Here is a 27,788-nt window from a genome sequence, read left to right on the forward strand (position 1 = left end):
AGAGTAATACGTCTTACGTGACTCTGGTCATCAATACTCAGCTTCAGATACGTGTTTATACAAACGTATTCAAACAGATATATTCCGTTTCCAAGAACTGCGATTTGTATAAGTTCATGTGGGAAATTTCATTGTTCTATTGTCTCTGGCCAACTATTAACATAGCCTTCTCTACTTATCATAGTTATCACGCAACTTCATCAGTCCAGTAAATAGGTGTATGTTTAAGAACGCATTTAACTAGGTAAACGGTGATGTCAGAAACTGCAGTACACGTATAGGGTACTCAAGTATTTACGTAATCAATAAAAGGGTCTGGCACCAAGCCCTAAAATGCGAAGAATTGCTTAGGTTACATTTCACTTTCAAATACGATTGCTATTGAGTAATTAACAAGTCGACACTTAAAAAACGCGACTTTCCTCCCCATAATAAATGAGCTCTTGTACCTAGCTTCTACTTTACTTGATTTTCGCAAATTAGTACAGCAAAAGTTACTTAAAGTAACGTCACGAAACGTAGTTATGCCCTCAGAAGTTATGGGAGCATGAAGATTAAAAAAAAGAAACAAATAAATGATCCCTGAAAACTATACTCTGCTTTTTGGACAGTCTCATTAAACCAAGAGCCAAATTATCTAGACTAAGTTCTTAAAGGCTAAACTGAGACAGGATGTTCTACAAAATGCTTTAATATCATATGGATTTTTCCGTTTGTACATATTGTCACGTTACAAATTATAGTTCTCAAAAAGTGCTTCAATAACAAACAAATACGTGATCCATTTATCATGGTAAATCTCAGTTTCAGAATCTAACAAAAGGAAGTCTGTACTTTGGGTTTTTATGTGTGACGCTATCAGCAAAAACCATGTTTATTTGTTTAAAAACTTAGCACATGATGCCTAAGTAGCTACGTATTTACACTTGTGACATACGATGCTTGGACTCTACTTAGATTCGTATTATAGGTTGCACTAATAAGTGTCGGTTATTTCTAGACCGAATCAGGAAGTCAAGATCTCTTTACCTTTAACTACTAATTAAAACGTAGCTTCAGCTTGTATTGTCTTGATAACTATAAATAACTAGTTTTATGCATAGTTATAGGGCAGAGATCCATCTCGAACATCACTTAACTGTTCCTTGAGTTTTATTTATTATTAATAGTTATTTGAATCTCAAATAAAAAAGTGTTGTACTTAAACGATCACAATAGGAGAGAAATCGTTATTGGACAATAGCGCTTGCAACACATCCGTCACCACAGTTCGCCAGTTAGATATTTTTTCGAAACGTCAATATTTTACATCAACACCCAAAACCATAATTGTTGACACGGAAATAAGTAATAACTGCGATTCTGGCATAACGTATTATATAAACACTTGGAACATATAGAATTTTCTAGAACACAATGCGACAGTGTCTATAAATATTATAAGGCTCGAGTATTAAGTAAATTGTTACTCAATGACACGATTGGACGGTGCCGACGTGTGACTGGAACCGAGTGCAATCGTTTACAAGCTTATTACATTTAATCGGGCAGATTTTACCGCTTTTACGCGATATGCATAATAGTTTTCATAATTTTTCAATTTTTAATAAAAACTTAAGGAAAATTATGTTTTTTGGTGAACTGCTTGTTAAATTACACTGGTAACTGCTTGGTTTTGTGCTACGCTGATTAAGACGGCTTTCAATGACAGCGGATGCAATTGAATGGTAAAAATATTACACATAGTGCCCACCTATTTGACCTCTTTGGTGAGGCCTTTTGAATTTGTTAGATTTTGGCTCTAAGTGGTAGTCACAAGCAAAAGTTAAACATAAAAACAACATGCTACGACATGTATTTTGCAGAACAAAAGAGTTTAAGTAATAAGAACCAACCTTACAAACCCAAAACACGCCTTAGGCGTCCAGTTTTTATTTTTTTATGTTGTGGAGTGATTATGTAGGTTTCTGTGTTTTATTATTAAATCTGGCTGTTCATAGCTGTTCGTTACCGAATCATATCCCAATCATACCAACCAATATTGACGATGCATGAATCAATGTTATGTAGTTGTCTATTATTAAAATGATATTATGATACGAAACGCTGAGTCATTGCCCGGTAAGAGAAGGAAACTGACATCCGATATGGTTAAATTCAGACGTGCTAAACAAATTGTGGGATTGAAATCATCGTTATTTCGAGGTTCGCTAAAGATGATGGATTTCTCGAATGCAATAGTTGAAGCACTTTCACCGGAGTCCCCCCGCCCCTCTCCCCGCCGCTCCTTACAGCGTGCGCCGGCGCCGGCGACCGCCCCTACCCAACTATGGTTATGTAATTTTTGTATGTTGCTACTTCAGTTTGTTAGTAAAGCACACCTCACCTCGCTCAGGACAAAGCTCTCTCAGACGAAGATGAGTTTTGCCAGTTTTACTTCTCATGATTACTTATCTATTCTGTGTGTACTGTGAGAGGTATATGTGTGCTATTTTAATTCCATCATCAAAAATGTTCTTTGTCTTAATATATGAAAGTGACATTGACTATAATGCACGTTACTTTCTCATAAAATATTTGCTGCTAGTCTTCTCAAGGATAAGTATAAGGTTAATAAAGATCTCTTGTATATCCTAAAAACTTAATATATTTATAAAGTGGGTTCCTTGTTCAATATTTTTATATACGACTGCTTCGTTTAAAATTCCGCGGGGGTTTCTACAATATCAGAAAGGTTGATACTAGACCTTCATATCTACACAGCAATCATAATCACAAATTGATCCGCGAAAGTCTCAGACACTCTGATACGGCTTCGGTCGTTGACCTAACACAAACATCAACAAATAATAGAATATAAATGGGCAAATAAAATATGAAGTAAGCATATTTAAGTAGTCCAAGTTACAAGTTAGTTTCATCAACTAAATAAATGTATTCCTTTAAAAAAAAAAGTTATTTTTCCATTTGCAGTTTTAAACAAGTTTTTAACAAACAGCAATTAAATATAGTTGTAGTTCAGTAGAGTTAAGGAGTTACGTTTTACAGTATCTTAAAACAATTGCGAATCCATCCTAAGTCTTTGCGCATGTCATGTACAACTTTATTGTCCGATAAATAATCAATGGTTCGCGGAAAATCACATGAAAACAATAGGTAGGTACGCTGAAGTTGTGAATGTGTGCTGTAGAAAACAAAACTCCAATAAAACTATCTAATTATCAGTATTAATAGGCATCGCGTGGACTATTCTACAAAGAGAATTAATCCGGAGAGCGATTCATATTTTAGTAATTTTATAAACATAATCGATATTATCCCTTGATGTGATATTTAAGGAGATTCGTGGGAAGTAGACCTCAAATTTCTTAAATTACTTAAAATCGAGTGTATATGCTTTAGTTTGTTATTCACTGTTAAAATTCCTATTTGATTTATCAACGATATGAAATATGCGAAGATAGATTTACAGAACCCCATCACAAAATTATTAATGACTTCATGAAATATTTCAAAATTTCGTGCAATAAAGTCAGCATACTTTTAGGTTGAATTGATCCCCAAAGTTAGGATTTGGGTACTGTCAGTTTTATGGGTTTTAATATACTTATAGCTAAAGCTTTTTATCAGTTTTGAATACTTAGTATAAACATAATGAAGGTATACTATCAATTAGTCTTAATACAATTGTAGTTGTCTCAAACTGGGGATTTGAGTGTGGTTTTGCTATTCCATTTTATTGTGCCACAGGCCATCTAGTTGAGCCATGCTTGCCGCTTGCTGGTACAAACTTGCTCATCTGAATGCCTTGCGACCCTGAGTTAGTATCAACATTCACAAAAAGATATGTAAAAGTGATGATACATCCTACTTACAGAATAAATTATTTCATTTCATAGCTCTTTGGTTATAAGCTTTCTTAGCTACCTAACAGTTTCTTAGCATTTGTAAACTTAAGGACTGTGATTGTGTTCAAACAAATGGATACCTTTAACCTTTTTGGCTTCCACAAGAATGACTCATAAGCTAGTATCAAGTATATTACATTAACATTGAAGTACAATCATTCGATATAATAATATCCTACCGATTGTTCACGACCTACAGGTTTGAAAACAAATAGGAATAAGGAATACCTCAACAAATTTACATACTTGCTGTGACTTGATTAATGGATTTCATTGCACATATTTGCATTGCGCCGACGTGCTTGCAATTGAATTACGATTAGGATTGATCTGTTTGCATAATAATCTTATTATGACGTAATAGAGCTATAAGGAGGCGTTCTTTGTCCCTTGTGAATCTCGAAACGTTGGCAGCAAATTCAACACTTTCACTAGCTTACAAATGTTTATGAACCACTGAAAACTTCGGTGAAACTAATTGGAATGACAGTTTAGCATTGACGTTCAGAGATTGTCTGAAGCACTTTTGAAAGTTAAGTCTATACGTTAGAAGATTCACATACTTAGTTTACAAATATATTCAACTTGTTATGTCTAATCATGATGGGTTGAGGACAATGTTCGTGTCATAAAATCGTGTCTAGGCACTCAATAGTGACGTCACAGAAAAGTAAAAGTTATGGTACCGATTATGTACCGAGCATAGAGCATAAATAATATTTTAATATGGTTTGAGATTAGTCACACGCATTTATTTTCAAGTATAATTTGGTGAAAAGCTTTTATTGCCTCGGAATAAGTTATTAGTATTGCTTGGTTATGTCTTGCAACGACCACAATATTTATTATAACTAACATGCATGTGTAAATTATTTTAACGCATTTTCAGAATGTGGTTTTTGTGTGGTCTAGGATCGTGAATTGTTAACACGTTCACACGTTAAATACGCATTTAGCTTTCTTTTCTAGTACTTAAAAACATTAAACCGTAGGTAATGTAAAGTTAACGTTCTGCTAAACATCAACTCTGGTATTCGGTACTTGGAACCTGAAATCTTTGAATTAAGATAACGCCAACACTCTTAAATCTATTTGAAATTGAAGGTGAATTATTTGTTTGAATTGCATGTCGTTGTTTGTCGCAGGCGTACCGACAAAGGGTATCATCATCAGTACAAATTGCCCGGATCGCGGCGCTGACGGTGGTGGCGGCGTCCTTCATCCTGGGCGCCTTCATCCTCGCCTCCAGCTGGGTGGCGGCGCGCTCCTCCTGCCACCAGCTCGAGCAGCTCGATGCCATGCTAGACAAAGAGCTCGCTCTCGAAGGCCGGGCCTACGGCAATGACGCCTTGCTGGCGGTAAGTACCTACTCATTCAACACCATCGCAATGTAACCGATAAGCACAATCATAATACAATTAGTCTCGAAGTACTACTAAAAACATTTTATGAGCACTCATATTTAGGTAGGTAATGTACTTTTGCAAATTAACCTCACTATAAAATGTTGAGGGAAATCGCAAAATGCATTATTTTGTGGCATGTTGCCAAACCCTCGCCTATCTGCTTCCACATCGGTTGCGTTCTCCCTGGGCCAGCCAGTCTAGCGCCATGCTCATGATACGTAAAGATCTAAATAAATTCAAATTAACAGACCTTTATTATTTTTTCTTGCTCAGATCAGTGTATATAAATTACTACGTAAACCATTTATAATGTAACCATTCATGCAACGCTTTACGTTACGGAAGTTACGAGCGTTCATAATAGCTCATCTAAAAGAGGTTGAATTCGAGATTTTTGATTATTCAATGTTTAACATTCTTACCATAACAATTTAAATTAATTAAAGTAGAGTTCTACCTCCGTTTTGTGGGCGAAACAATACGTGATTTGAAAATCGATTCTCTAATCTTGTATGATCATGAAGAAATCAACCAGAAACGCGGTTACATCGAGTGTTATTGTAGTCACAATAAAGATATTGACTGAGTCTGCGGTTCACAAAAACTGGTTAAGTCACGTTTCTTAGGCGGAGTTATTCCTACATGACTTTCTTGTACTCGATGTCTTTCCATAAATGTATTTCGCCGTGTTAAACTTATCGCTTCATTCTCGTTGTTACTTAATCAAGTACTTGTACATCATCAAATGTGCATAATGATTCTTTTTTGTTTATAATATAATCAGGGCTGTATAATTTTTACATAAAACTTTGCTTTAAACATTACACAACACCTCGATTACGCATGAAAATGATAACAAGAAAAGGCTTGTTTTTAAAACGTTGAATGCAAATTATTGCTGATAGTGTGAAAGTTGTCGATTATACTTAGTGCGGGTTGTATGAAATTGTGTCACAAGTACATTTCGTAGTTAGTACCAACTCGTTAAAATTGATTGTTTGTTAACCAGTATAGCACTCATGATATGTTTGTATAATTGCAATTTACTTTGAGAAAAAGTTTCGCTTCTGGCGTTTTTGCATTTAACGCATACCTAATACTATGGTACTTTTTCATATAAACTTCTAATTTACGAATGTATTTTCGAATAACTCCTGAGAAAAATTAATGGCATACATTGGTTAGGTATAGAACAGTAATTACAGTTCTTGTACATCTGGAAAACGAATACTTTATACAACTACGCAGTTAACTCCTAAGTTACCTTGTAAACATCATTAAGTTTTGACTAAGTTTGTCATAATTTGACATTCTTTGTAATTTTCCTGTTGCGAAGACTCGGAAAAACTGGTAAAAAATAGCAAGACTCGAATACAGGTCGCGATGTCAGTCCGTACTATAGTTAGTTTATATTTAATGTTTACACGAGTTATTATGTAATCTTAGTGGAGATGTCTTGGTTCCGTGTGGAGACCGGTACTTAGTGTTGTAATTGCTGTGCGTGGAAACATATAGAACAATGTAAAGATGTGGATGAATATAAACTACAAGTAGATGACAACTATTTTGCGTTGTACTTAGGAGCTAATGATTTGTTTAATAATAGTTTTCTCAGAAGCTATTGTTGTTATCTTTATGTTTTGTCTACATTCGTAATGTTTGTTTTGATCTCGTCCAAAACTAGAGGTTCGCGTTAATTTTCGTAACATTGTTCTTACACTTAGCACCTCTTTAAGGACCTTAAGTAATTTCGTGCCGCACTGCTGCCGCAATCTCCGTAACAAGTTTACATAAGTGAAACCTTATTAAGACTATATACACACTACCCTGACACGAACATGGTCAAAATTTGATGAATATTAAAAGCAATGGCCGCCCCAAACATGTCTGAACATAAGTGTAAAGTTTGTGTAGTATAAATTAAAGAGTTCTTTCTTAATAAAATTAAAGGAGACAAAGAAAAAGTTTTTTAGTGAATTTTACTCGCATTGTTAATTAAACAAAGTTATCTCGAGTCTCGACAATGGTTTGCGTTTAAGGGACAACGACTTGGTGACATGATGTAACGTCGAAGGTTCGCGGTAACAAAAGCTTGTTACAAGTCTACACGATGTGTGGACATTCGTTACCGCAATGTGACTCATATACGTACCAACACACGTTCGGTGCATGTCTGTTTGTAAGTTTGTGTAGAGTTCGCGGGGTATTGAGGACGTGGCAAGTTGCGTCGACCGGATCACCTTGAATTTCTACACAGAACATAGGATTGACTCTGATCGTGGTTTTTAAACTAACGTTTTTGTAACGTGCTGTTACGAAAGCTGATGGTACCTGCTATGTTTTATCGAGAGTCCGTCGGTTGTTACTTACTTAACTTTGTTATTAAGCCCGAGGCTAGGTTTCGTAGTTTCTCGTGCCTTTTCGTGAACTTTGTTCTATAATCGCACGTTATTTTGCCACTTGTCTGCGACTCTTAAATTATTTATAAAATATTGTAAATCTCTACAAAACTTTGCAACATGACACACGTACAAAAATAATTGTTAGAGTTGCTCGTAGACAATAGTTTATAATCACGTTAGTCACGTCTAATATACGTATAATGTGCGTACAAATTATGTCTCAATCAGCAAAACATTTTCAAAGAAAAAAACAATGACCTACCTCAATCGGTAATATTTCAAGTAATTACCACGGAAAAGACGTTTAAAAAAAACTGTTTCAAAAATAGTTTTAACGGGTTATATGAATATTGCTTGAAATAGGGAACATCCTAAAGGCCAGTACTTAATAAAGTAAATAATACTTAGGCGCGTTATGATGTGTTCTAGCTCCAAGGCAAAATTTTAACGATCAAAGAGGATTGCAGTGGTTATGTCAAAGGTCAGCGACGCTACATCTAGAGACTTATGTGTAATGCACAAATACCAGCTTGGGCTGGTGATTATGTATTTGTAGCGAAAGTCGCCGGCGGCTGGCGGTCGTTGAACCCTTAAGCGGATGCATCACTTCGTGACACATGGTAGTGTCATGTGCGTTTGGAGTTACTCGTTACTGGAGTTACTGCCTTCAATACCATTTATAGGGCGTCAAACGATACCTAACCTCATTTTTATAAGTGTTGTGTAATGAGACACTGCAGAGCGATCAAAAGCAACTAATACAATTAATTATTTTGGGATTGAAGTTTTGAAAACAAAATGTTGCCTATGCAACGAATAAAACTACCCTAATAAAATATTATTTTGCTGTTATACCAAACGTAGAAATTATTTAAAAAGAGCATTTTTATTAAGGCATGTTTTTGGCTCCGTACCAAATTTCACAATGAAAATTGGATTATTTTTCGTGTAGACTGCAATATTAAGTATAAAATTCTGTAAAATGAATTAAAAATCAAACAACTCGTCGACTGAGCGTTTTCAAAAAAGACATATAAAAGTTATGTTATATCTTACTTGCAGAATAAATGATTTCATTTAATTATAGGGTAAATAGCCATTTATGAATACGAACACCGTGTAACTATGTTAGCAAAAACTCTAGTACATACATATGTACGCACATATATGTATTTTTCTCAGATGGCCGGTTTCGAGAAATCAGCTAGCCTTGTTTAAAATCCTTCGTGACTAAAATTCGGTCAGCAGTACATTATTATGTTTCATTTTTGGTTTCATGTGATTGTTTCTTAGATTGTAGCATGACGGTGTTTCTGTTATTTGTCTCATTTAGGCACAGCTCAATAGTTACCGGCTGGAGTACAATGGCTGGACTTTCTTTCCTTTTCTTTTGTTTCTTGCGTCTAACGAATTTCAAATGTAGATACTGCTGTATGTATGTGTGTATGTGTGGTTCACCACGCGACCACATTTCTTTACACTTGTATGTTATTTTTGTGCGGCGCCTCATTGTTATGCGGAATGTGTAGTATATCGGTATTGTAAGTTAAAGCTTTGACATACGTATAAGCTTGCTGACCGTCTATAGTTAACGTTGCTGTTTCTTTATGTGATTTATTTATACGAGCACTTAATTGGAGTCTCAACAAAACGGTGTTTTATGAAAGGTACGAGTCAGTGTGTGGAGAAATTTTACAAGGTAGTCAGTTCGTTTCCCATGCAAATGATTATCTTTAGAGTAGATGATGAAGATCTGAAATGCAATACTAATGAACGGATTCGCTTAAGAACTTTGTGGCTTTGAAGGGATTTAAAAGTATGTGAATGTACGAGCCAGCCGAACAAAGGTACACACGAAAAAATACAATTTTGACGCGAACTCCATTCACAAGCATAGAATTTCAGATTTTGATGGTCTAGTTTTGTTGTTAATAGTGTGTCTAATAAATACTAATAAGATTACGGTTTCTCTTATGTTCTATCTTCCATATTAGTCAATATTACTGAGAGCGAACTATTCTTTAAAAAATATTCAATCGAAGATAAACTCAGCATTTTAGCTGTTATTTTCTTAGCTTGAACTTCTTTTACTGTTTATTTATAGACTGGTCACATAAAGTAATCGATTTATTGTAAGAATAATGTAATGTAACCTTCTTTACGAGCAATGTAGACGTAAACATGTCTATAACTCTTAAAACGTGAACGTCGGCAAAAATAGACACCTTTTCATATGAGAAAAGTGATTTTGTCTGCTGAACTAATGTTATATAATGAATAGATTCTATTGTTGTGCATAGATTTATGTATAATTTATGTGTAACACAAAGAGGTAGTATATGTTAGACAACGGTCAGCGCCACACAAAGCCTTTCTCTTTCCTATTATTTAGTTACCGCGTGCAAGATGTGAAAGGATAATCCCGGTATCCTATCGTCCTGATAGATGCTGCTCTCTGGGCTTAGCATAATCCTTTAGTCCAGTTCCTCGGAGCCCAGAATTACACACGACACTTGTAATTACGACTACACGTAGAGTACTTCCTCTGGGATGGGTCATTACAACGAACAGTACTGATTTTCACTTGTTTTATATTGTTCACACTATTATTATACATGCGAAAGTAAGTGAGAGCGTTTGTATGTATGTGTGTACGTTGTTATACATATCTTCGCAATGAAATAGCTTGATCTATTTCGACGATATTTGGTATGGAAGTAGCTGAAATCTTGGATTAAGACAGAATGCCCTTATCCGACTACGTTAGGCTGGTAATATTTTTGCGGCTATAATAAATACCCAAGCTGGCGAAACCGCGAGGAAAAGCTATTTTAATATAAGTCATTGAAAATATTTGTTACCAATTTTTTACTTTCCTTTTATATGCACGCAATATTTCCTAGTTTCATAAATATTATAAGTAATATTATATCGGGGATTAGCGAAGTTTCTCCATTGACAGTGCAATCGCCGGAAATATATTTATAATAATATGTTAGTCGACACATATATATTTGTTTTTATTGTTAGTGCATGTGTGTACATAGTGATTGTCTTATGTAGGTATGTATACTGTTTGTTCCGTTTGTACAATTTCACGCAACGTGTATGTTATTTAAATCAAGTATAAATGAGCTATGAGGATGTATGCATGATGTATGGTTTTCCTGACAATATAATATTCTAGAATAATCTAATCTAGAATCAATATTACAAAATTTACAATCAGATATCATTATTTGTCTCTACATTTTACAATAGTTCTGTAGTAATCTTGGGCCTATGTCTTTTCTTCGATAAAGAAAGGTGGATGCCTGACCACATTTTAGTTGAAAGTTATAAACTAGGTGTCTTAGTGTAAGACCTGTTTTGGACCGGGTCTCTTTATATACACCGTGATTTTTTAGTCGTCTTACAAAAGCAACCCAGTTCATGTATCCAATAACTAGAACACGTGCATGATAAAAAAATAGGTATTTATGAGATTTGAAAAACTTTAAAATGCAATTTTTATCCAATATTATTATGCAATTCGTAGGTTTAGAAACACAGCTCTGTTGCGAGCCCTGTAACAATGGTGAGGGGCGCGGGCAGCGGCGTTTTTATCATTTTGAAGAGTATGTTTCAGATTTCTCTTGTTTAATTTTTCTCCGTACCTATTATCTTAGTTGAAGATAAAAAAATAATAATCGCGCCTAGGGGTATTTTACATCGGATACATAAACTGGGCTGCTTTTGTAAGACGACTAAAAATCACCGTGTATATAAAATGCGTACTGCTTAACAAAAAATAAATGAAAACGATACCAAATGCAGAGCATCCATAAATGTTGTTTCCTCAGGTAGAGTTTTGTCATTTAAATAACTGTTATAGAATTAGTTTTGTGTACAAGATTGTTTTACATAAATGTTAATAGGTACGTTCTTCTGTTTCAATGTTACAGTGCAGCAAATAGTGCAGTATTTATAGCACTCACAAATGATTGATGTTTTAATGTTCCTGTCGCTTGCTGAGTTTGAATTGAATTTAAATCAAATATTAATTGTTTATCTGCGCTAGATAACATTTTCTACTTACTTGGTCATGTTAAAATTTTGTATAGGTATGCTTTCGAAGGTTTGTTAGCCGACGATTTAAATAGAATACTATAAACGTGCAAGATTGTCTATATTTACATAGATTTCGTACAGCCTGGAAGGTCAGTTCCTTGAACAATAACGACAGTTCTCAATACACAATAAGTACTGACCTTAGTTTAAGATATTAGGACTTTTCAGCAGTAATATTCACAAAGTCCGCGTAAATAGTTCTACAATAAAATTAACCGGAACTTATTCGATGGCTGTTAAACGACTGGTATTTAATATTATTATTATATTTGAATATGATATCCTGCTCTCACATGTACATACGATATTAATAATAGCTGACGTTTAATAACTTGAGTCACAATGTTTTCGGCAATACCGGCGAGTTGGTATGTAAACATTTAAAAGGCGTAAAGTCCTTGAGTCAGTCGCCGTGACCGATTGTATTGAAAATTAACACGTACTTGGCCTGTTCACTACTCATTACAATGAGAACCTTTCAACGAATCCTATTGGCAGGAGAAACTCTCAATTGTTTCTTTCAGAAATAAAAATCATTTGATTCTCATAACAATCGGCGAGATTTCTTTAGTGAACAGGTGAACATGACGCGGCTGAAGCATTAAACAATCTGTGGGTACAGTAAGGAGGATAAAAACAATATTTACGGCTTCATTTTTTCAATTACTCATTTTTTAACATGATTGTTTAAAAAGTCATAAAGTAGATCCTAGCTGCGTACAAACGTTCCATGTTTTTAAATTCATATAACTTGAGGAAATCAAAGCATTGTAACAACGAAATTATTTTTATTCACTTGTTAAAGTATACTTCATACATGCGTTTGTGTTAAATGACTTCACGCATGGTTATTTATGTTAAACAATCTTATTATTAACATTGCAATGTACAATTGCAGTGTGAATTATAAGATTGCAAAATAAATATTCCAAAATTAAAAATGTCAAGCTTTATAAAAAAGATGGCATTTAATATAGGTGGCCGTGGCCAAGACTGTACAAGTAGTATTATTAAACAACGATCACTGACATTAGGCGGTAACCTTTGAGCTAAGTGTTTGCGCAGTCTTACCTTCAATCTTTAGAATAAAAATACCTATGTTTTAAAGTATTAGATGAGCGCTCGTTTGAACGGAAGCGGGCGATTTTCCGCACACGCGCATCACAATGATCTTCCTCGCATCCGTCCACCCGCGCCTCCCACTGCGCTGTCATCGTCTAATTATTGACTCGCCATCGTACTTTAATTAACATTGTTTATGCTCGGTTGATTCCAACAAGTGCTTAACATGAGGCTCCCTCATATGTTATTACATGTAATGCTAGCTTAGATCTTAGGTGTACAATGACGGGATCGAGTACATTCTTTCTCTTAGTTTCACTGGTATCGGATAGACTAGTTTAGCAAAACACATGTAACTTACAAAATAATTGTTTTGTTAAGAGACTATACTAGTTTAATTATTTCAGATACTAATCTATCAAACTATCTACCGGCTTAATTAAATGGGTAACGACTGCAAAATTGCTGATAAAATCTGATTACTTGAAACTTAAGTACAATGTGTGGCTTGTCAATACTCAACACGATTCCCTTTATTAAATACTACTATAAGTAATTACAGGGATGGTAAAAATCATGTTAAAGACCAATAAGGACCCCGTCGTACACGCAAAAATTTAAGGAGAGGGGAAAAAGGCTGTCTAGCATCTTAGTCAAAACAATATTGTTTGAAATAATTAGATGTGTCATGAGCTAGTTACATGCATGTGGATTCTTAAAGCGTATTCGGTTTTTCCATGGATGACAAATCGATCGAATCGAATATTGATTTGTCAAATTATCATAAATTCTTTGAGCTGAAGTATTAATTTATATAAAAACAATGTTTACATATCGTCAAAGTAACTTTATTATATGTGTACAGAAACATATGTTGTTGATGGCGAAGTCGAGGGTTATTTGTGTTATTATGAGTTGTGTTAATGTTGTACAATTTCATTATAACACTGCTATAAGGATTACACCGACATTGTTCTCCCAGATTGTTTCAAACTATATAAAACAACGAAGTTATAAGTTCTGTGTAGCCTTAACACAACTAAACAAAACATACGACTGAGTTCTGAAACTTTCTTAAGATGTTAACTGTTAGTCACAATTGCCTAGTAACCATAGTCGTCAAATATGTGGGATATGGCAGTCATTGTATTAATGCTAAACAATTAAATTAAAGGCAGTGTTGACGTGAGATCTTGCTCTTGTAAACCAGTACGAGGTTACATTTGTTACCCGTTATTTAGTGGACGCTATTGTTATTAACATATTAACGAAATTGTAGTACATGTTGAAATATGGTGAAGTGAGTAAACTACGTAGCTTCAGCACAATAATATCAAACTCATAGGATTTTATTTAAAAAATACTTTTGTAAAACATATATAGGCATTCGATAGTGGAAATTATATAAAAAAATTGCAAATAACTTTTTATATCAGACCAGTATTTTCCTGTTTCCTAAGTCTTATTTCTTTTCAAGGTCAGATAGTTCAATTCATGATTGGCAGGCACTGTCTAATGCCTAACTAGCGTTACAGAGTATTTCTTACAGATATTGAGACTTACAACATATCTAGAAATGTAATTGTTTTTTGCTACATATCAATCGTTTATTTTTGTTGTGTCATTCACATGGTACAATCACAATTGGTATTCACAATGCAAGCGTTACTAGCTGCTACTTATGTATTTATACGCGAAGTTGCGTACAGAATTAAATATCGGAGCTATTTTATCCGGCAAACGCACGCAAATCGCATAACATATTCTATATAAATAATTGTGATCAAGCTAAGTGTTTTCTCTATAGACTGCGTTGAGACCGTTGACGTACTGACTTTCTGTCTTTGTGAGAGGTGCAATTTCCTCGTTATCACGCAACGTTTGTCGTTCAAGTAACAATAACTATTAAATGTTTAAAACGTTTCGTAAATCCAGTAAAAGTGTTGTGGGCGTAGCGCACAATGCGACAATAGTTGGCGACGTAATCGACGTTTTCTATCAGCTGCGGTCGCAAACACTTCGCGCTCCGCTGCCTTCCGCTGGTACTACATACAGAACACCATTTCCACAGATACGTAACTATCTCTGTGAAATCTGGCAAGATTTACACGAACCGGTGAATCCTTCGCCCATCACAATACCGCAATATGTCATATGATACGCCGCACATATTTCAAACATGACTAAACCTTCATATTTCAACAATCACGCTGTGGGATAAAGATGTTGACTTTAGCCGTCGTATTACTATTATTTCAAAAGGCGGAGGGTTGCGTAGGCGCATTGCTCGTGGCATGCATAATCTTGTTGAAGATACACTCAAATATGTCTCGCTGACAAGAGTAGGAGAAGATGAATTGTGACTAAGATATCATCATATAATTTAGGTTGTTTTTGTAATTTAATGTTACCACAGCTCTGTAGAAATATTTTAAAGGCAACGACAAAAAAAAGCTTAAGAATTGCCTTGTATAAATGAACCGTAACTTGCTTACCGCACTTATAAATATTGTAGTCTGTCTGGTTTGAGTTCAAATTTAACTTAGTTTCAACAACTTAATGTCTAAGGATAAAGTTTTAATTAGTTAAGTCCCTTTACGATGTGGTAAATCCATAAATTGAAATAAGGAGAACAAAATCCAAATAAAACATTTACGTATTAAAGTTGTTTAATTTACACATCAAAGTTTAAGAGTACTCTTAGATACTAATTTACTTTACATTTGGGAAAACCCATTTTAGAAGTGGCAAGAAATATATACATGTAAACATACGTAGATAGAATAGATGTTTTTATTTTTGCATGACTGGCACCGGCGAACTCTAGTCATTATCCAATGAGAACACAGCAATTGACATGAACAATGATGAGCCGCGATACCGGGTGTAGGTAAATACGTAGGTACGTCAATATAGCCTACGTACGCAGGTTACGTAAGAGGTTGGCTGCATGAAAAGGCATCCGCCATTTTGCGATGAGCACTTTGATGGTTTTTGCGCTAAAAGTGAGCGGCGAGGTTGGCAACGCTTCAACTTTAATTTGTTCAAGAAATTACGATTTTGCAAAGGTTTCCTAAATAATTTTAAAATAGTCGTCAACAAAAAGTTTTTACGTGGTAAATAGCTTTAGTATCACAGCATTCGGATTAAACTTCTAGAATACGGCTTCTGTAGGAGTGACCTTGTTATTTGATTTGATTAAGTGATTTAAACCTCCGGGCTCTACGTAGAGCATTGTATGCAAACACATCCTAATTTACAGACTTGTGGCTCGCGCCGCGTTATTTAATAATAGAGTTCCTCAGACAGTGGGTCTGATTCAGTAACAGACTTATATGCTATCGGTATAAGATCGTGAGATCGAAAGAGTTTTCAAAAAGTTTTTCTGAGGTATAAAGTTTTTAAACCTCTTTCGATTCGATCAATTTATCTTTTTAATACCTATAAGATTTAAAAAAAGTTCTAGGAATATTCAATTAACTAAGGAAAGTGGTTAGGTAATCGTAAAACTCGATTAGAAATAGGCCTTTGATATTAGGTTTAACTATAAAAAGTCTATTTTTGTCATGATTTCGTTGATCTTTACTGTTATAATGTAGGTTCACTTCGAGCCCACGTGTTTGCAGTAAAGAGGCATAAAGATATGAGGTTTAAAGGTCATACATTTTATGGCTTATTAGATACGTGTAATAGAAACAGTTAAGGTAATTTTATATATTTGTTGTGGAGGATGTTTTTTGATGAGTATTTTTTTATTTTTAGGACGAGCCTCTACCTATAAACAATGCACACGCACTGCACGGCGTGCCGCCGCCGTCCGCGGTCCCGGAGCTATCGTCGGCGCCTGCGCAGCCGAGCCAGGCCGCGCCCGTCGCCGGCAGCCAGCTCAAAGACGACGCACTCAACCATGCCGAGTCTAAAGTTGATGAAGAAAAATTACAGGTGAGTTCCCACGATGTTTTCTGTGTTATTTACCAATATTTACGTAACTTTTCGTAACATTTTAGTAATCGTTTTTAAGGCAAAACTGTAGACGTAAACAGGGTATTGAGAACGGAAGTGCCACAGACAGACGCAAGAGTATTTTGGATTTCTTTATTTTTATCCTGGATAATCCTCTCGCTTGGGTAAGCGAAGGATTATGCCGGACGTACTTATGTCCTTTACAGACGGTAACAAGAACTTTTTTCTAATAGGCTTTAAAACGTGTGCAATTTTAAAATAAAATTATTTTTACCTGATTTGACAACATTCAAAAAGAGCGAATGGCAAACTAATGAAATAAATGTAATGTATTACAAGTCGGCACACCTAGCACCTCTTTAATAGCCACTAAAGTTAGTGTAACTACGACTCTCTATTCTAAGTCCATTCCTAGAAACTGCGGGTAATGAACTTTGCCACCAATTACGATTGTTATTCAAAGATTTCTAGAACTCCATTCAGTTTGGTGTCTTTTTAAATTAGTAGATAATAGTAAAAGTGTTGACGCCATATTACCGATTGGTTAAGGCCAGTGAATAGTTTCACTTAGCAGAATTGAGCGTGAAAGGTCCAAGAACATTCTGTATTACGGGAAACTTGAAATTATGAATGGAGATAATTGCGTTATTTAAGTTACAAATTGATTCGATTAAAAATGTTATTGGGTGATGTAAGTATTTAGTTGTTTTATGTAAATACGTAGGTTTGGTATCGTTGCATTTGTCAGTTGTGTTATATTGTTGACGTCAGGTTGCTTTCTCTCGCGGCTGAGCGGTGGCGAGCGCTCGACGGTTGCACCACGTGAAAGCGGCCACTTTGTATTATTTGTATTGCCCAGATAACGATGAACGCGAAATGACATGAAGGCTTTAAATGCATATGTCCATATGAGTTTACAGTTTAGTGCTTTTGACATACTGTGAAGAGAAAACAGATTTTTTTTTAATTTAAAAACGTTCTTTTTATTTTTGAATTATTTATTTATTTGTTTTAAAATAACATGAAAAATCGCTAGATCAGGGTCGCGTATTTGAACAAACGGCTTGTTAGAATCATGACGTCGAATAAATATTTGTATGGCCTACGGATATTGGCCCTTTGTCTGAATGAGACAGATATGTGAATTTCATGGTTCAGCATAAGAAGAGTCCGTGTAGAAATATATATTAGATATTACACAGATCTCTTAGAACTGACACTACGGGAACCGTAATACTATAAATTAGTATCACTCTAAACCAGAAAACATATTTTTTTTATAATTTGACTAGAGTACCGGAAACATGTAATTGTTAGTGTTTATGTATACGAGTACTTACAGATAAAATAACAGAGGTTACCTGGTATATAAAGTGCATAATTAATTCTTGTAGCGATGTAATTTAGTTACGCGGTGCATCCTAACGTATAATAATATAATCTATGTTCAGTCTATGCAATAAATTGTTAGCGTGCGCGAAGCTTCGGGCTTATACAAGAGGTTGTTGTTGCACATGAAGCAACGCGGCAAGAAATCTCAAAAGGCGGCATCATGAACTGAGGTAAGGTCGATGCCGAACACAATACGCTGGACTGATATTCATTCAATACAATAATAAGATTTGCATAGACATAGGCTGATTCAACGATGAGCTATCTATCCGAATGTTAGTAATATTTACAAACGGAGGGCGGTGGAACAATGGCTCGCGGGCGCATTGTCTCGCGCAGGATGTCCGAACCCATTGTACCGGGTAAACAGCACAGAACGAGATATATTATGTTCTTGTTTCACACGTCGCTTTTCCATTAAGTGTTAAATGCAATTTAGCGCATCATTTTTATGACATAACCAAAAATAACATTAATATGGCAAACGGATTTTGAATAAATCGCTTAAAGTATCGGGAACTTTCGCTTCCATTATAAGGCTCGTTGGAGAAAGCTGCCTTTCTAGGGATGGTCAGGTCAAATGTGTAAGGTTAAGTTCCGAAGCTTCCTATTTCTGACGTATTGCTGAATTGCACTATAGATCCGACTCTTATAGGTACAAGTTACGTAACCCTCGTCGACATTTTTACTATGATATTTAGTTATTTTACTTTTTGTATATTTTTTGTAGAAAACTGACATTTACCTACAAGAATACCAAAAAGAACGTGTAGAAGTTATAACTATTAATTTGAGGACAAATAACAAATTCAATTTCAGTGGTCTCTCCTCTTTCTGTCATCTTTTTTTTTATTGTCATTACTATTTTCCGTTTCTCTTAGAAGATTGAATGAAAGTGTGTCTTTTTTAATTAATCATTTATCTATGACGAATACCGTTCTTGTTTTAGTCCAAATTAATACGTATGTCGGTTCTATTTTGATCCAAATTACTAATTAGTGACCAAACGTCCGATTACTGAATATGTCTTCCAAATTTTTCAGAAAATAGACGACGAAAGGAACGATTCCCCGAACTCTGCCAGCGAGGACAGCTCGGAGTCTGACAGCTCAGCGGAGGAGGAAGATGAGCTAGACGCGGTGCGGCCCATGTTTAAACTGCCCATACAGTTCGACCTTGATGAGCTCGCCGGCGCCTTCCTCGCGAACAACCAGAAGTAAGTTACATATAGAATCCTCTAAAAAGGTTTTACAGGATCGGATTTAAGGAGAAGAAATCACCAATCTGGTTTCATTATGAAACAAGTCGGTCCCTAATTGCACCTAGTCCTACCTCAAGATTGATCCCGCTCTCTTTCTAGATTTCTTTAATGATAATAGAATGTTTGAAATATTAGCAGTCGTAGAAGTAAGACGTGATACGCTACAAATATGATGATATCAGTCAAGTTTAAACGGCATTCGTAAAAACTTATATCTTGATTTTGTGTACTAAAAAACAACTTAAAAACTTTGGTGACGGGAAGAAAGAGGTTGCCTCTTGTATAAGAAGTAAGTTTATATTTTGCAGTTTGCTAAATCACCACGAACTTGTGCTAACTTACTGAGCTCACGACTAGTTTCTCGAGTGTAGTACATCTTAACTTCGCCACCAGGTGCTCCTGTAATTATACTATAACGTTCAAGTTTACACTCACTACTTAATATTTATAGCTTCCTCCACAACTATCTTATAATGTAATATTGTTAGAATTAAACACACAAAATTTGGGAGCACGTACTTAGTCTAGGAAAACAACTAAGCTTCGGATTACACAGAACTTGTTTTGTCAAAAGATAATGTATGAAAGAGGTCAGGTTGTCTTCAATTCTCTGTGCATCGTAATTTAGAACGTTTTCGTCATCTAACCTTGAAGGTTTGTTATGCTTGTGATTGTGAAACTGTTTAAAACTGACCGCATATTATGTCATGTTTAAGTTAAAAGGTTATTTATAATATTTATTAATGTTTTTCGACCGTCTACAAAGTTTTCCTTTTGCCACAACTTTGCCATTTGTCAGAGAATATTAGTTACTAATTATATACTTTCTATTGAATATAAGTATTATACAGGAGGTACCTAATGTAATATAGGTTATACGTAATAATATACATTGCAAAGTGCACAAATTCAGCCAGACTTTTAACAAAAAAGCCAAATTGCAATAGGTGATTCAATAACAAAATGTAAACAACAAAAAACCACTATACTGTTAGTTTACCAATTAACAAAATTTGAATGCGAATGAGCCAAGTGGAACTCATTTCAATGAGAATCTATCGTCGAAGCACCGTAATAACGGACATGTTAGTCAACACCGGCGTTATGTTAAATGGCAGTAGGTGAAATAACACGACGATCAATAACTGGCTTGTTACGAATATTTTTATTTGAGGCTGTGCTAGTACATAGTTTTGTTGTGACAAAGAGGTCAGTTTCATTGTTAGAAACTGTTAAGGAAAATATTTAAAGAACTGGATTTCAAAGTAGCCGTATAACCGCTTTGTTTGTTTCGTTTTCGTGTTTTAAATAAACAATATTTTTCCGTTACACGTAGTTATGATATATTTTCAAGCCATTGTTGTATCCAAATGAATCAAGTCTCTGTATTTAGGTTAGGGTTTAACTCTAACGGGCTAACGCGGTTAACTTAGTTCTTCCTGAGAGCCAGAACCACGTCTTAAACTAATGCTAGTATGTACTGTTATGGGAGTGGGACGACGTTATAAGCCGTGCTGTTGCTATCTCGCAAAGTTGCAACAGTCTTACTTTGCGAAGTTGGTATTGACGGATTTCTCATATTGTTAGGAGTCAGATATTAGTATATCTAGCCGTAACTACGCGGAAGGGAGTGGGGAAACTTATGTAATCACATTAGTACAACCTCATTGGTAATCTGAAGGAATATGCGTGACCTAACGTGTTATCTGTAACTACGTGACAAGTATTAATATGCGTTCACGTTTGTCACATTTGGTGACATAATATCATAAACATTTAGATGATTCCACACAACAACAGTGGTCTTGTTAGTCATTTATGAATTACTAACAAAAATATCTATTTAACAAAAAAAATAAACATGTAGGTAATGTGTTTTAAATATGCGGGCGATTTTACATGTATCTGAAAATATAGGTAACATCCGACAAATTAGCGGCGATTTATTTTCTCACAATTATAAAAGTATAAAGTATAAAACAATTAAAAAATGTAATAAAGATATTCCTTTGAAAATACCTTTATTACGTTGTTTTAAGGCATTTTAAGTTTTCTTAATTTTTTGCTGTACCAAGACACTGTAGCTAATCTACATTTTCCGTTCCATTTTATAGGAAAAAGCTTTTTGAAGGCTTTCATAAAATTTTAATGATTGGCGGTATTTTAATAAAACCTTTTACATAAAAATTGCAATTAAATAAGAAATTGAAAAAGGTTTATAGTCTACCTACATAAAAAGTACCGACCAATCAGCCGTTTTGATTATTGTTGTTTGTTCTACAACCTCGGAGAGGGCTGGCAGATTTTATTAGAATTCCAAGAAACTTAAAAAGAGTGTTGAAAAGTGTTGGGGAGGGAATTTATTAAGGTTTTTGTACTTCTTTGATGTTTGTTGTGTTAAATGGTCCGTGGTACTTCCAGGGGTCGCATGAACTGTGTGGTGGAGAAGCGTCGCGACGACCCCATGGAGAGACGATTCCCCTTCAACATTCTTGGAGCATTCGCGCCACGCAGCGCCCACGCTGAGCGCATCGCCATCATCTGCCACGGAGGAGACGAACCCAGGTAACATATAGTTATACCTATACAAGTAATAGGAACAAAAGAACGTCGTCTAAGAACATGCTTAGCAATAATAATCGTTCATTTTTTCTGCCTCTTTTGTTTTGATTACGTAAATAAAGGTTTGTCATTTATAGTTGACCTTTCTGAGATAGATCAAAGATATAATGTATTACGCAATTCTCTATCACGAAGAAAATTTTGTAAATATCATCCTACGCTCACATTTCATATATATGAACAAGATATCTATACAAATTGTGAGTGGATCGGTGTATGTATTGTATATAATACTTCAATAAACTGTGGAGAGTAACATCATTGTGTGAGGTTTAACATGTCTACGTACATACAAAACATAACAATCCGGATCAAATTCTTTTGTTGGGTATTTGTGGTTGGTTCACATTGAAATGCGACGGAGTGGACCGATTATTCTTGTTTCTTAGAATGTCTGGTGTTCATTCTTAGTGTTATATGTAGGGAGATCAAAGGGACAATAGAAGAAAATACGTGGTTTTGTCTAATTTTAGGTTTTAGTAAAGTATTTGAAACATGAAAAAAAATTGCAAAGAACTTATAGGAAAAGATTATGAGCTTTGGCGCTAAAATGACCTACGAAAGTTTACCACTTGGCACTCCCATATGAGTATCACGAAATACTTACATAACAATTTTACATAATGAAGTGTATAACGATTCCTGTTTCAAAGTGATAATAATTTGAGCGGAGAACACGTTTTAAATTATAAATTTAATGAAGTTTGAAATGAGGGCGATATCAGAACTCTTAGAGACAAAAGAAGTTCTAAATACGATCTCACCAACGCCTACGCCATCCAATTAGCTAAGTGGCGTTCAGCGTGAGTATGTGATGTTGTTAAGGCTAGTAATCTTTGTTCGCGTTTCATTGGGTAGTTAATTATAACTATAGATTCTAGTATACCAAACAGTTGGTAATAATTAGCGGAATATAGTCTATCAGTTTGGCTAAATATTTTCGTGTGAGTAGGATAAGCAATTCTCAATTTCAAGCTCAATTATTTATCCCTACAACCAAAGTTTCCATTCATCAGTTGCGTTACGTCCAAAATTGGACTGAACACCATAAGATTGAACTAACCTACTTTATGTGCTCTACATATTTATGAGGTATTTCAAAATGGCCAGTATGGGTTAGGTTAAAAAGACGAATGTTTCCAGGCCCATGAGCTTTCCTGAGCCGCAGTCGCAAGTGTTCGCGTTCCCGCTGACTGGTCCCGTGCGACTCCCCCTGAGGCCGCAGCCGGAGCGCGCACCAGCTCCTCCTGCCGCCGCCGCGCCGCCACCAGCTCCGCGTCTCCCGCCCTTCGCACCCCTCGCGCACAGACCAGCGCCTTTCCCCTTACCCGTAAGTACCATTACCATACACTTTAAGAATAATACCATTGCATACCTCTTAACCACATAGTTCTTCAGCCGAGAGTATGTCATCATAGTGATACGAACATCTAATCAACATTTTTTACAGCTAATTAATATTGTTTCGTTACGAAGTTTGCGTATGATGTAAATTGATGTACCATGTACCTATGTAAATTATTTATAAATACGTAACTAGAATAACCACTTCATAAGTGGGTAATAAAATGTATCAAAGGAATTCTAAGAGCGAACATAAATAGGCGCGGAAATCACGGTCGCCTTGCAAGGATCACGTAAGGAATTTTAATGTCAAGATTACAAACTTTATGATTAAGTATAATGGCCGACCTTCCGGCTTCTGAAAGAATAATACCATAAAAGTAATTTTAAAACGGTAACACCACAAGTTTAGTGTGATAAGTGTTAAAACGTTTGAGAAACTATGCAGGTTTTGGTAAATTGGTAATGGGAAGATTTTAGACCCTTGCTTGACGTTCGGCGTAGGCGGGCCGCGGGGTACATTACATGAATTGGTATTTGGGTCAAGTGGGACCGTGATTGCTGAGGATTATCCGCCGATCGCGCCGTTTATTGGCTACGTCGAACAGTTTCAACAGTCGATCTGTAAGAGTCGTTTTTCCATATACATACCATTTTACTTGTAATCGGTAATTAACATTTTTTAAAGAAAAAACCTTTTTTTTAGTGTCCGTCGTGTGTTCATTTCTATATTAAAATCATATAGATAATAAGGATGTCCCTTCTAGTTCAATTGAAATAATTATATTATTCGAGAGGATTCTTCCGTATTTCTCCGTAATCTCGATGCGATAACACAAAACAAAATCTTGCCTTTTGTGTTTCCGAAAGAGTTAGGTAGGTACGTTCTTCTGGAATAATTCCACGAATGACTTCTATTGTTATTCTTGATTCTCATACATATTATATCATAACCAGTTTTGTTACTAGCTGTTCTGACGCTGTTGCTGTAATAGTGTAATTACCTGAACGTTTTAATTACATCTAAAGGACGAATGTGGCGAGGTGTTCGCTGTCATGACATAGAAATTGTGTCCTCTACAGCGTGAGAGTGCTGGTGTCTGATTATCGTTTAATAGCACCCTTATCTGTGATTATTATGTAAACCTATCATTAATGAGCTCTTGGCAACTCCTGTAGCGATATAATGAATACTTGTAGCGGATTATGGCTTAATATCTACTTAGTATACTTACTACTACGACTCATAGTTTATGTCGACACTTTTCGATTACTATTTTCTCTCGTTAGACATTTAAATAAGTGAAAGCGTGACTAGTAACACCCCGAATAATTCCGACGATGATTTTAGAGCGCCAAAGGGCACTGAAGTAATATATTCGGGTCACAAAGCATTTCAAGTGCTTAACAATAAAAGTGATGTGTTTCCACACAATGAGTGCTCCGCCGAGCAACCATTTATTACGTCTGTCATGTGTTATGGTGGCTATAATAATTTCATTACGTCATGCCATAACATGATTGACGCATCGGGTTAATGTGGACTTAACTGGCGCCTAATATTACAAAAAAGGGAGATTAACAGAAACATGAAGATTTGTTTATCTAGCAGCCCGAGATAATATCATTGTTTGGGCCAAAGGAGTGAGGGTTTCGTTACATACTTTCTCTTCGTTCTAATCCATCAATAAATTGAATTATAAAAATGGTCGTCAGTAAGTCAGACTCAATTATTTGCTGAGGGAATAATATTTTCAGACTTGAACCAGCATTTTCCAACATTCGTTTTTGCGATTGTGCATTTTCATCTTTAAGAGATGATCTCATAAACCGCAGACAAAGCTTTATCCGGGATTAACCTTATACTTATAAGAGTAATCGAGAAAAAGCTGAAAACCGACATTTACGTTATTACATTTTAAGTTATCGATTCCTTTCGTCAGACATGATTTATAACGTGCCTGTTTTCACTATGTTAGAACACTTATATATATCTGCAACAATTACTGATATTGGGGGCTATCATGATCTTTCATAGCAACGGTTCGAGTTGTGGAAAAGAGACGACATGCTACGCGGAATGGGCAGCGTAGAGCATCATCTCTCTTCCACAACAGCAAGCCTTACTTGAATAGAAGGCGGTAGGTATTCTAGTCTTACAAAGTTAATTTAAATTCTGAATTGATGTAGTCATCTGTACCCAAATGATTAGTCTAACACTAACGTCCGCCGTATCTCAGGGCTGTTATAACTTGTCACGAGATAAGTACTCCATGTTTCTCTTTAATTACTAGATCGGCATGGGAATTAAACTGATTAAGACTGTTCGTTTGTTTCATGAGCTTAATGTGCGCTGTTGTTTGTGTAGATATTATTTGTTAGGTTACGAAGGAGGCAAAATATCTGAAAGATTTTACCAGCTATTTAATGTATTATCTTGGTAAGATAAACACTTTTAGGTGTTTTTTCTGGACTTAAGAATACTTTTTTTTTTACTAGTAGATTCTATAGAAATAATCCTTTGTCTGTCCGAATGAAAAAGCGTTCATTTTTTCAATCAAATACGGAAGCAACATCTAGAAAATGAAAACCCCCTGTCGTTAAGCCGAGGCGTGATTGAGTATCAAACATTTATCATCGTCAGCAAAACATTGAAACTTTCATTTGTCATTTTACAGCGAACTAGGTTGAGATAGAATTTAATTCGCGATTTAGTTGATAACGAGATGATGAGGTCTACGCTGGCGCTGATGTAATCCAATGAAGACGACGCAATCTTCCAATCTGTACAACCTACGTTGATATTACACATATTACATAGACATTTAAACTTATATGTTTATGGCTGTGTGAGCCTATGAAAACGGTTGTTAACTTTAATACTGTTTTACTTAATGCTGATTGATCATTAAGGATTTAATAGTGACAGTCACTACAGTCAAAATAGATCTATTTTCGAAAGCAACACTAGGGATGTTTGCGTAGTTTCAACTGGGAAAACAATTTTCGTTATTTAGAGTCTCAAACATAAACTTCGCTTAATTTATTCTATGTATGTAATAGAAATGGTTTAAACGAAAGATCGTGAAGATCCTTCATTTTACACTGAGTTTTCTAATTAGTTGAAGAAAAGACAAAAAAGATTGAGGTAAAAATGTAAAGAAAAAGACTGAACACACTCTTGGAAATAGTATAGAGTTACACTTACATTCAATTTTCAATTATCAACAAATCAACTTTCAGAGTAGTCAAAATTGAGTTGCCTTCTTATCGTTGAGAAGAAAAAAAAGTCTGGAGCATATAAATAATACACAAAGTACTTGCATTAATTCCAGGCTTTTACAACACACATACTCTGAATTAATGTTGTTTCTCTTATAATAGCAATGGATGGTTCAAACACGCGCTCTGAACTTTCCCATTTTTGGTTGTGTATGTAATGAATAATTAAATGGCGCTGTTATTTGGCGCAAATAAATATACTTCACATTGTTGATAGTCTGCGTTTATTTAAGGAAATTTAATTTAAGCAAATTGTGTTGTTTTATGTGAATTTGTGGAAGGTTTATTTAGCTGCTATTTTTAATTTAGTATTCAATAAGAAAATTACGGCAATGGGGTGAGATGCTGAATTGTAAATCAGATTATAGCTAAGTCTCGGGTTGTTCTCTGTCAGATTAAGGTATCTCATCTGGATCGCTTGCCTATTTTTGCCTATCGTGACTCCTCAGAAAATCGACAGTCAGCCTCAAAACGATCCAATCTGAGGCCTGGTCAAGCTGTTCAAAGATGTGGGCTTTATGTGTATCATACTTCAACTAGAAATTAACCTTTTTAATTAAAATCTTTTGCGTTTCTGTATTCGGTGTCGGATGGTTGGATCCGAAATATAAGTTTGTAGCCAACATGGTGAACGTATCGATAACTAGTAACCCTAATCCGCACCCATTGTTACTTTTTGTTGAAAATGTTTAAGTAAAAGGGATGCTACACTCTTTCGCTTATCTTGTATTCTATAAATCTCGAAACTTCTGATTAGTTGGAAGTTTGTTTGATTTGAGCTACGTGTTTTCGTTGAGTGCGGTTCTGATACGATAAGACGTAGAGATGAGGAAAATAAGCCTGGCATGAAGTACTTTAGAAATACATGCTTTTTAGTTTACTTTTCTCAAGATCACTTTCCACTTATTTCTCAAAAACATAAACATAGTCCATTGTTTTTCTTGATTGTACATTGTACAGTTAGATACATAACTGAAATAAAAAAATAAGCTAATGTTAATTGAATGACTACTGTGACAACAAACAGAGTTACAAG

General features: G+C 35.3%; 1 protein-coding gene across 6 annotated transcripts in view; it reads left to right on the forward strand.

The window, feature by feature from the left end:
* Positions 1 to 27,788, forward strand: part of LOC113495972 (pollen-specific leucine-rich repeat extensin-like protein 2) — a 54,458-nt gene that overhangs the window by 1,506 nt on the left and 25,164 nt on the right. For all 6 annotated transcript variants that reach the window (XM_026874998.1, XM_026875007.1, XM_026875022.1 and 3 more), the window contains exons 2-6: positions 5,054 to 5,266; positions 16,651 to 16,830; positions 19,287 to 19,459; positions 21,926 to 22,069; positions 23,270 to 23,456. In XM_026874998.1, the coding sequence (XP_026730799.1) occupies positions 5,054 to 5,266; positions 16,651 to 16,830; positions 19,287 to 19,459; positions 21,926 to 22,069; positions 23,270 to 23,456 (897 nt within the window). The remainder of the gene's footprint in view (positions 1 to 5,053; positions 5,267 to 16,650; positions 16,831 to 19,286; positions 19,460 to 21,925; positions 22,070 to 23,269; positions 23,457 to 27,788) is intronic.

Source organism: Trichoplusia ni, chromosome 1 (genome assembly GCF_003590095.1).
Source record: "Trichoplusia ni isolate ovarian cell line Hi5 chromosome 1, tn1, whole genome shotgun sequence".
NCBI lineage: Eukaryota > Metazoa > Arthropoda > Insecta > Lepidoptera > Noctuidae > Trichoplusia > Trichoplusia ni.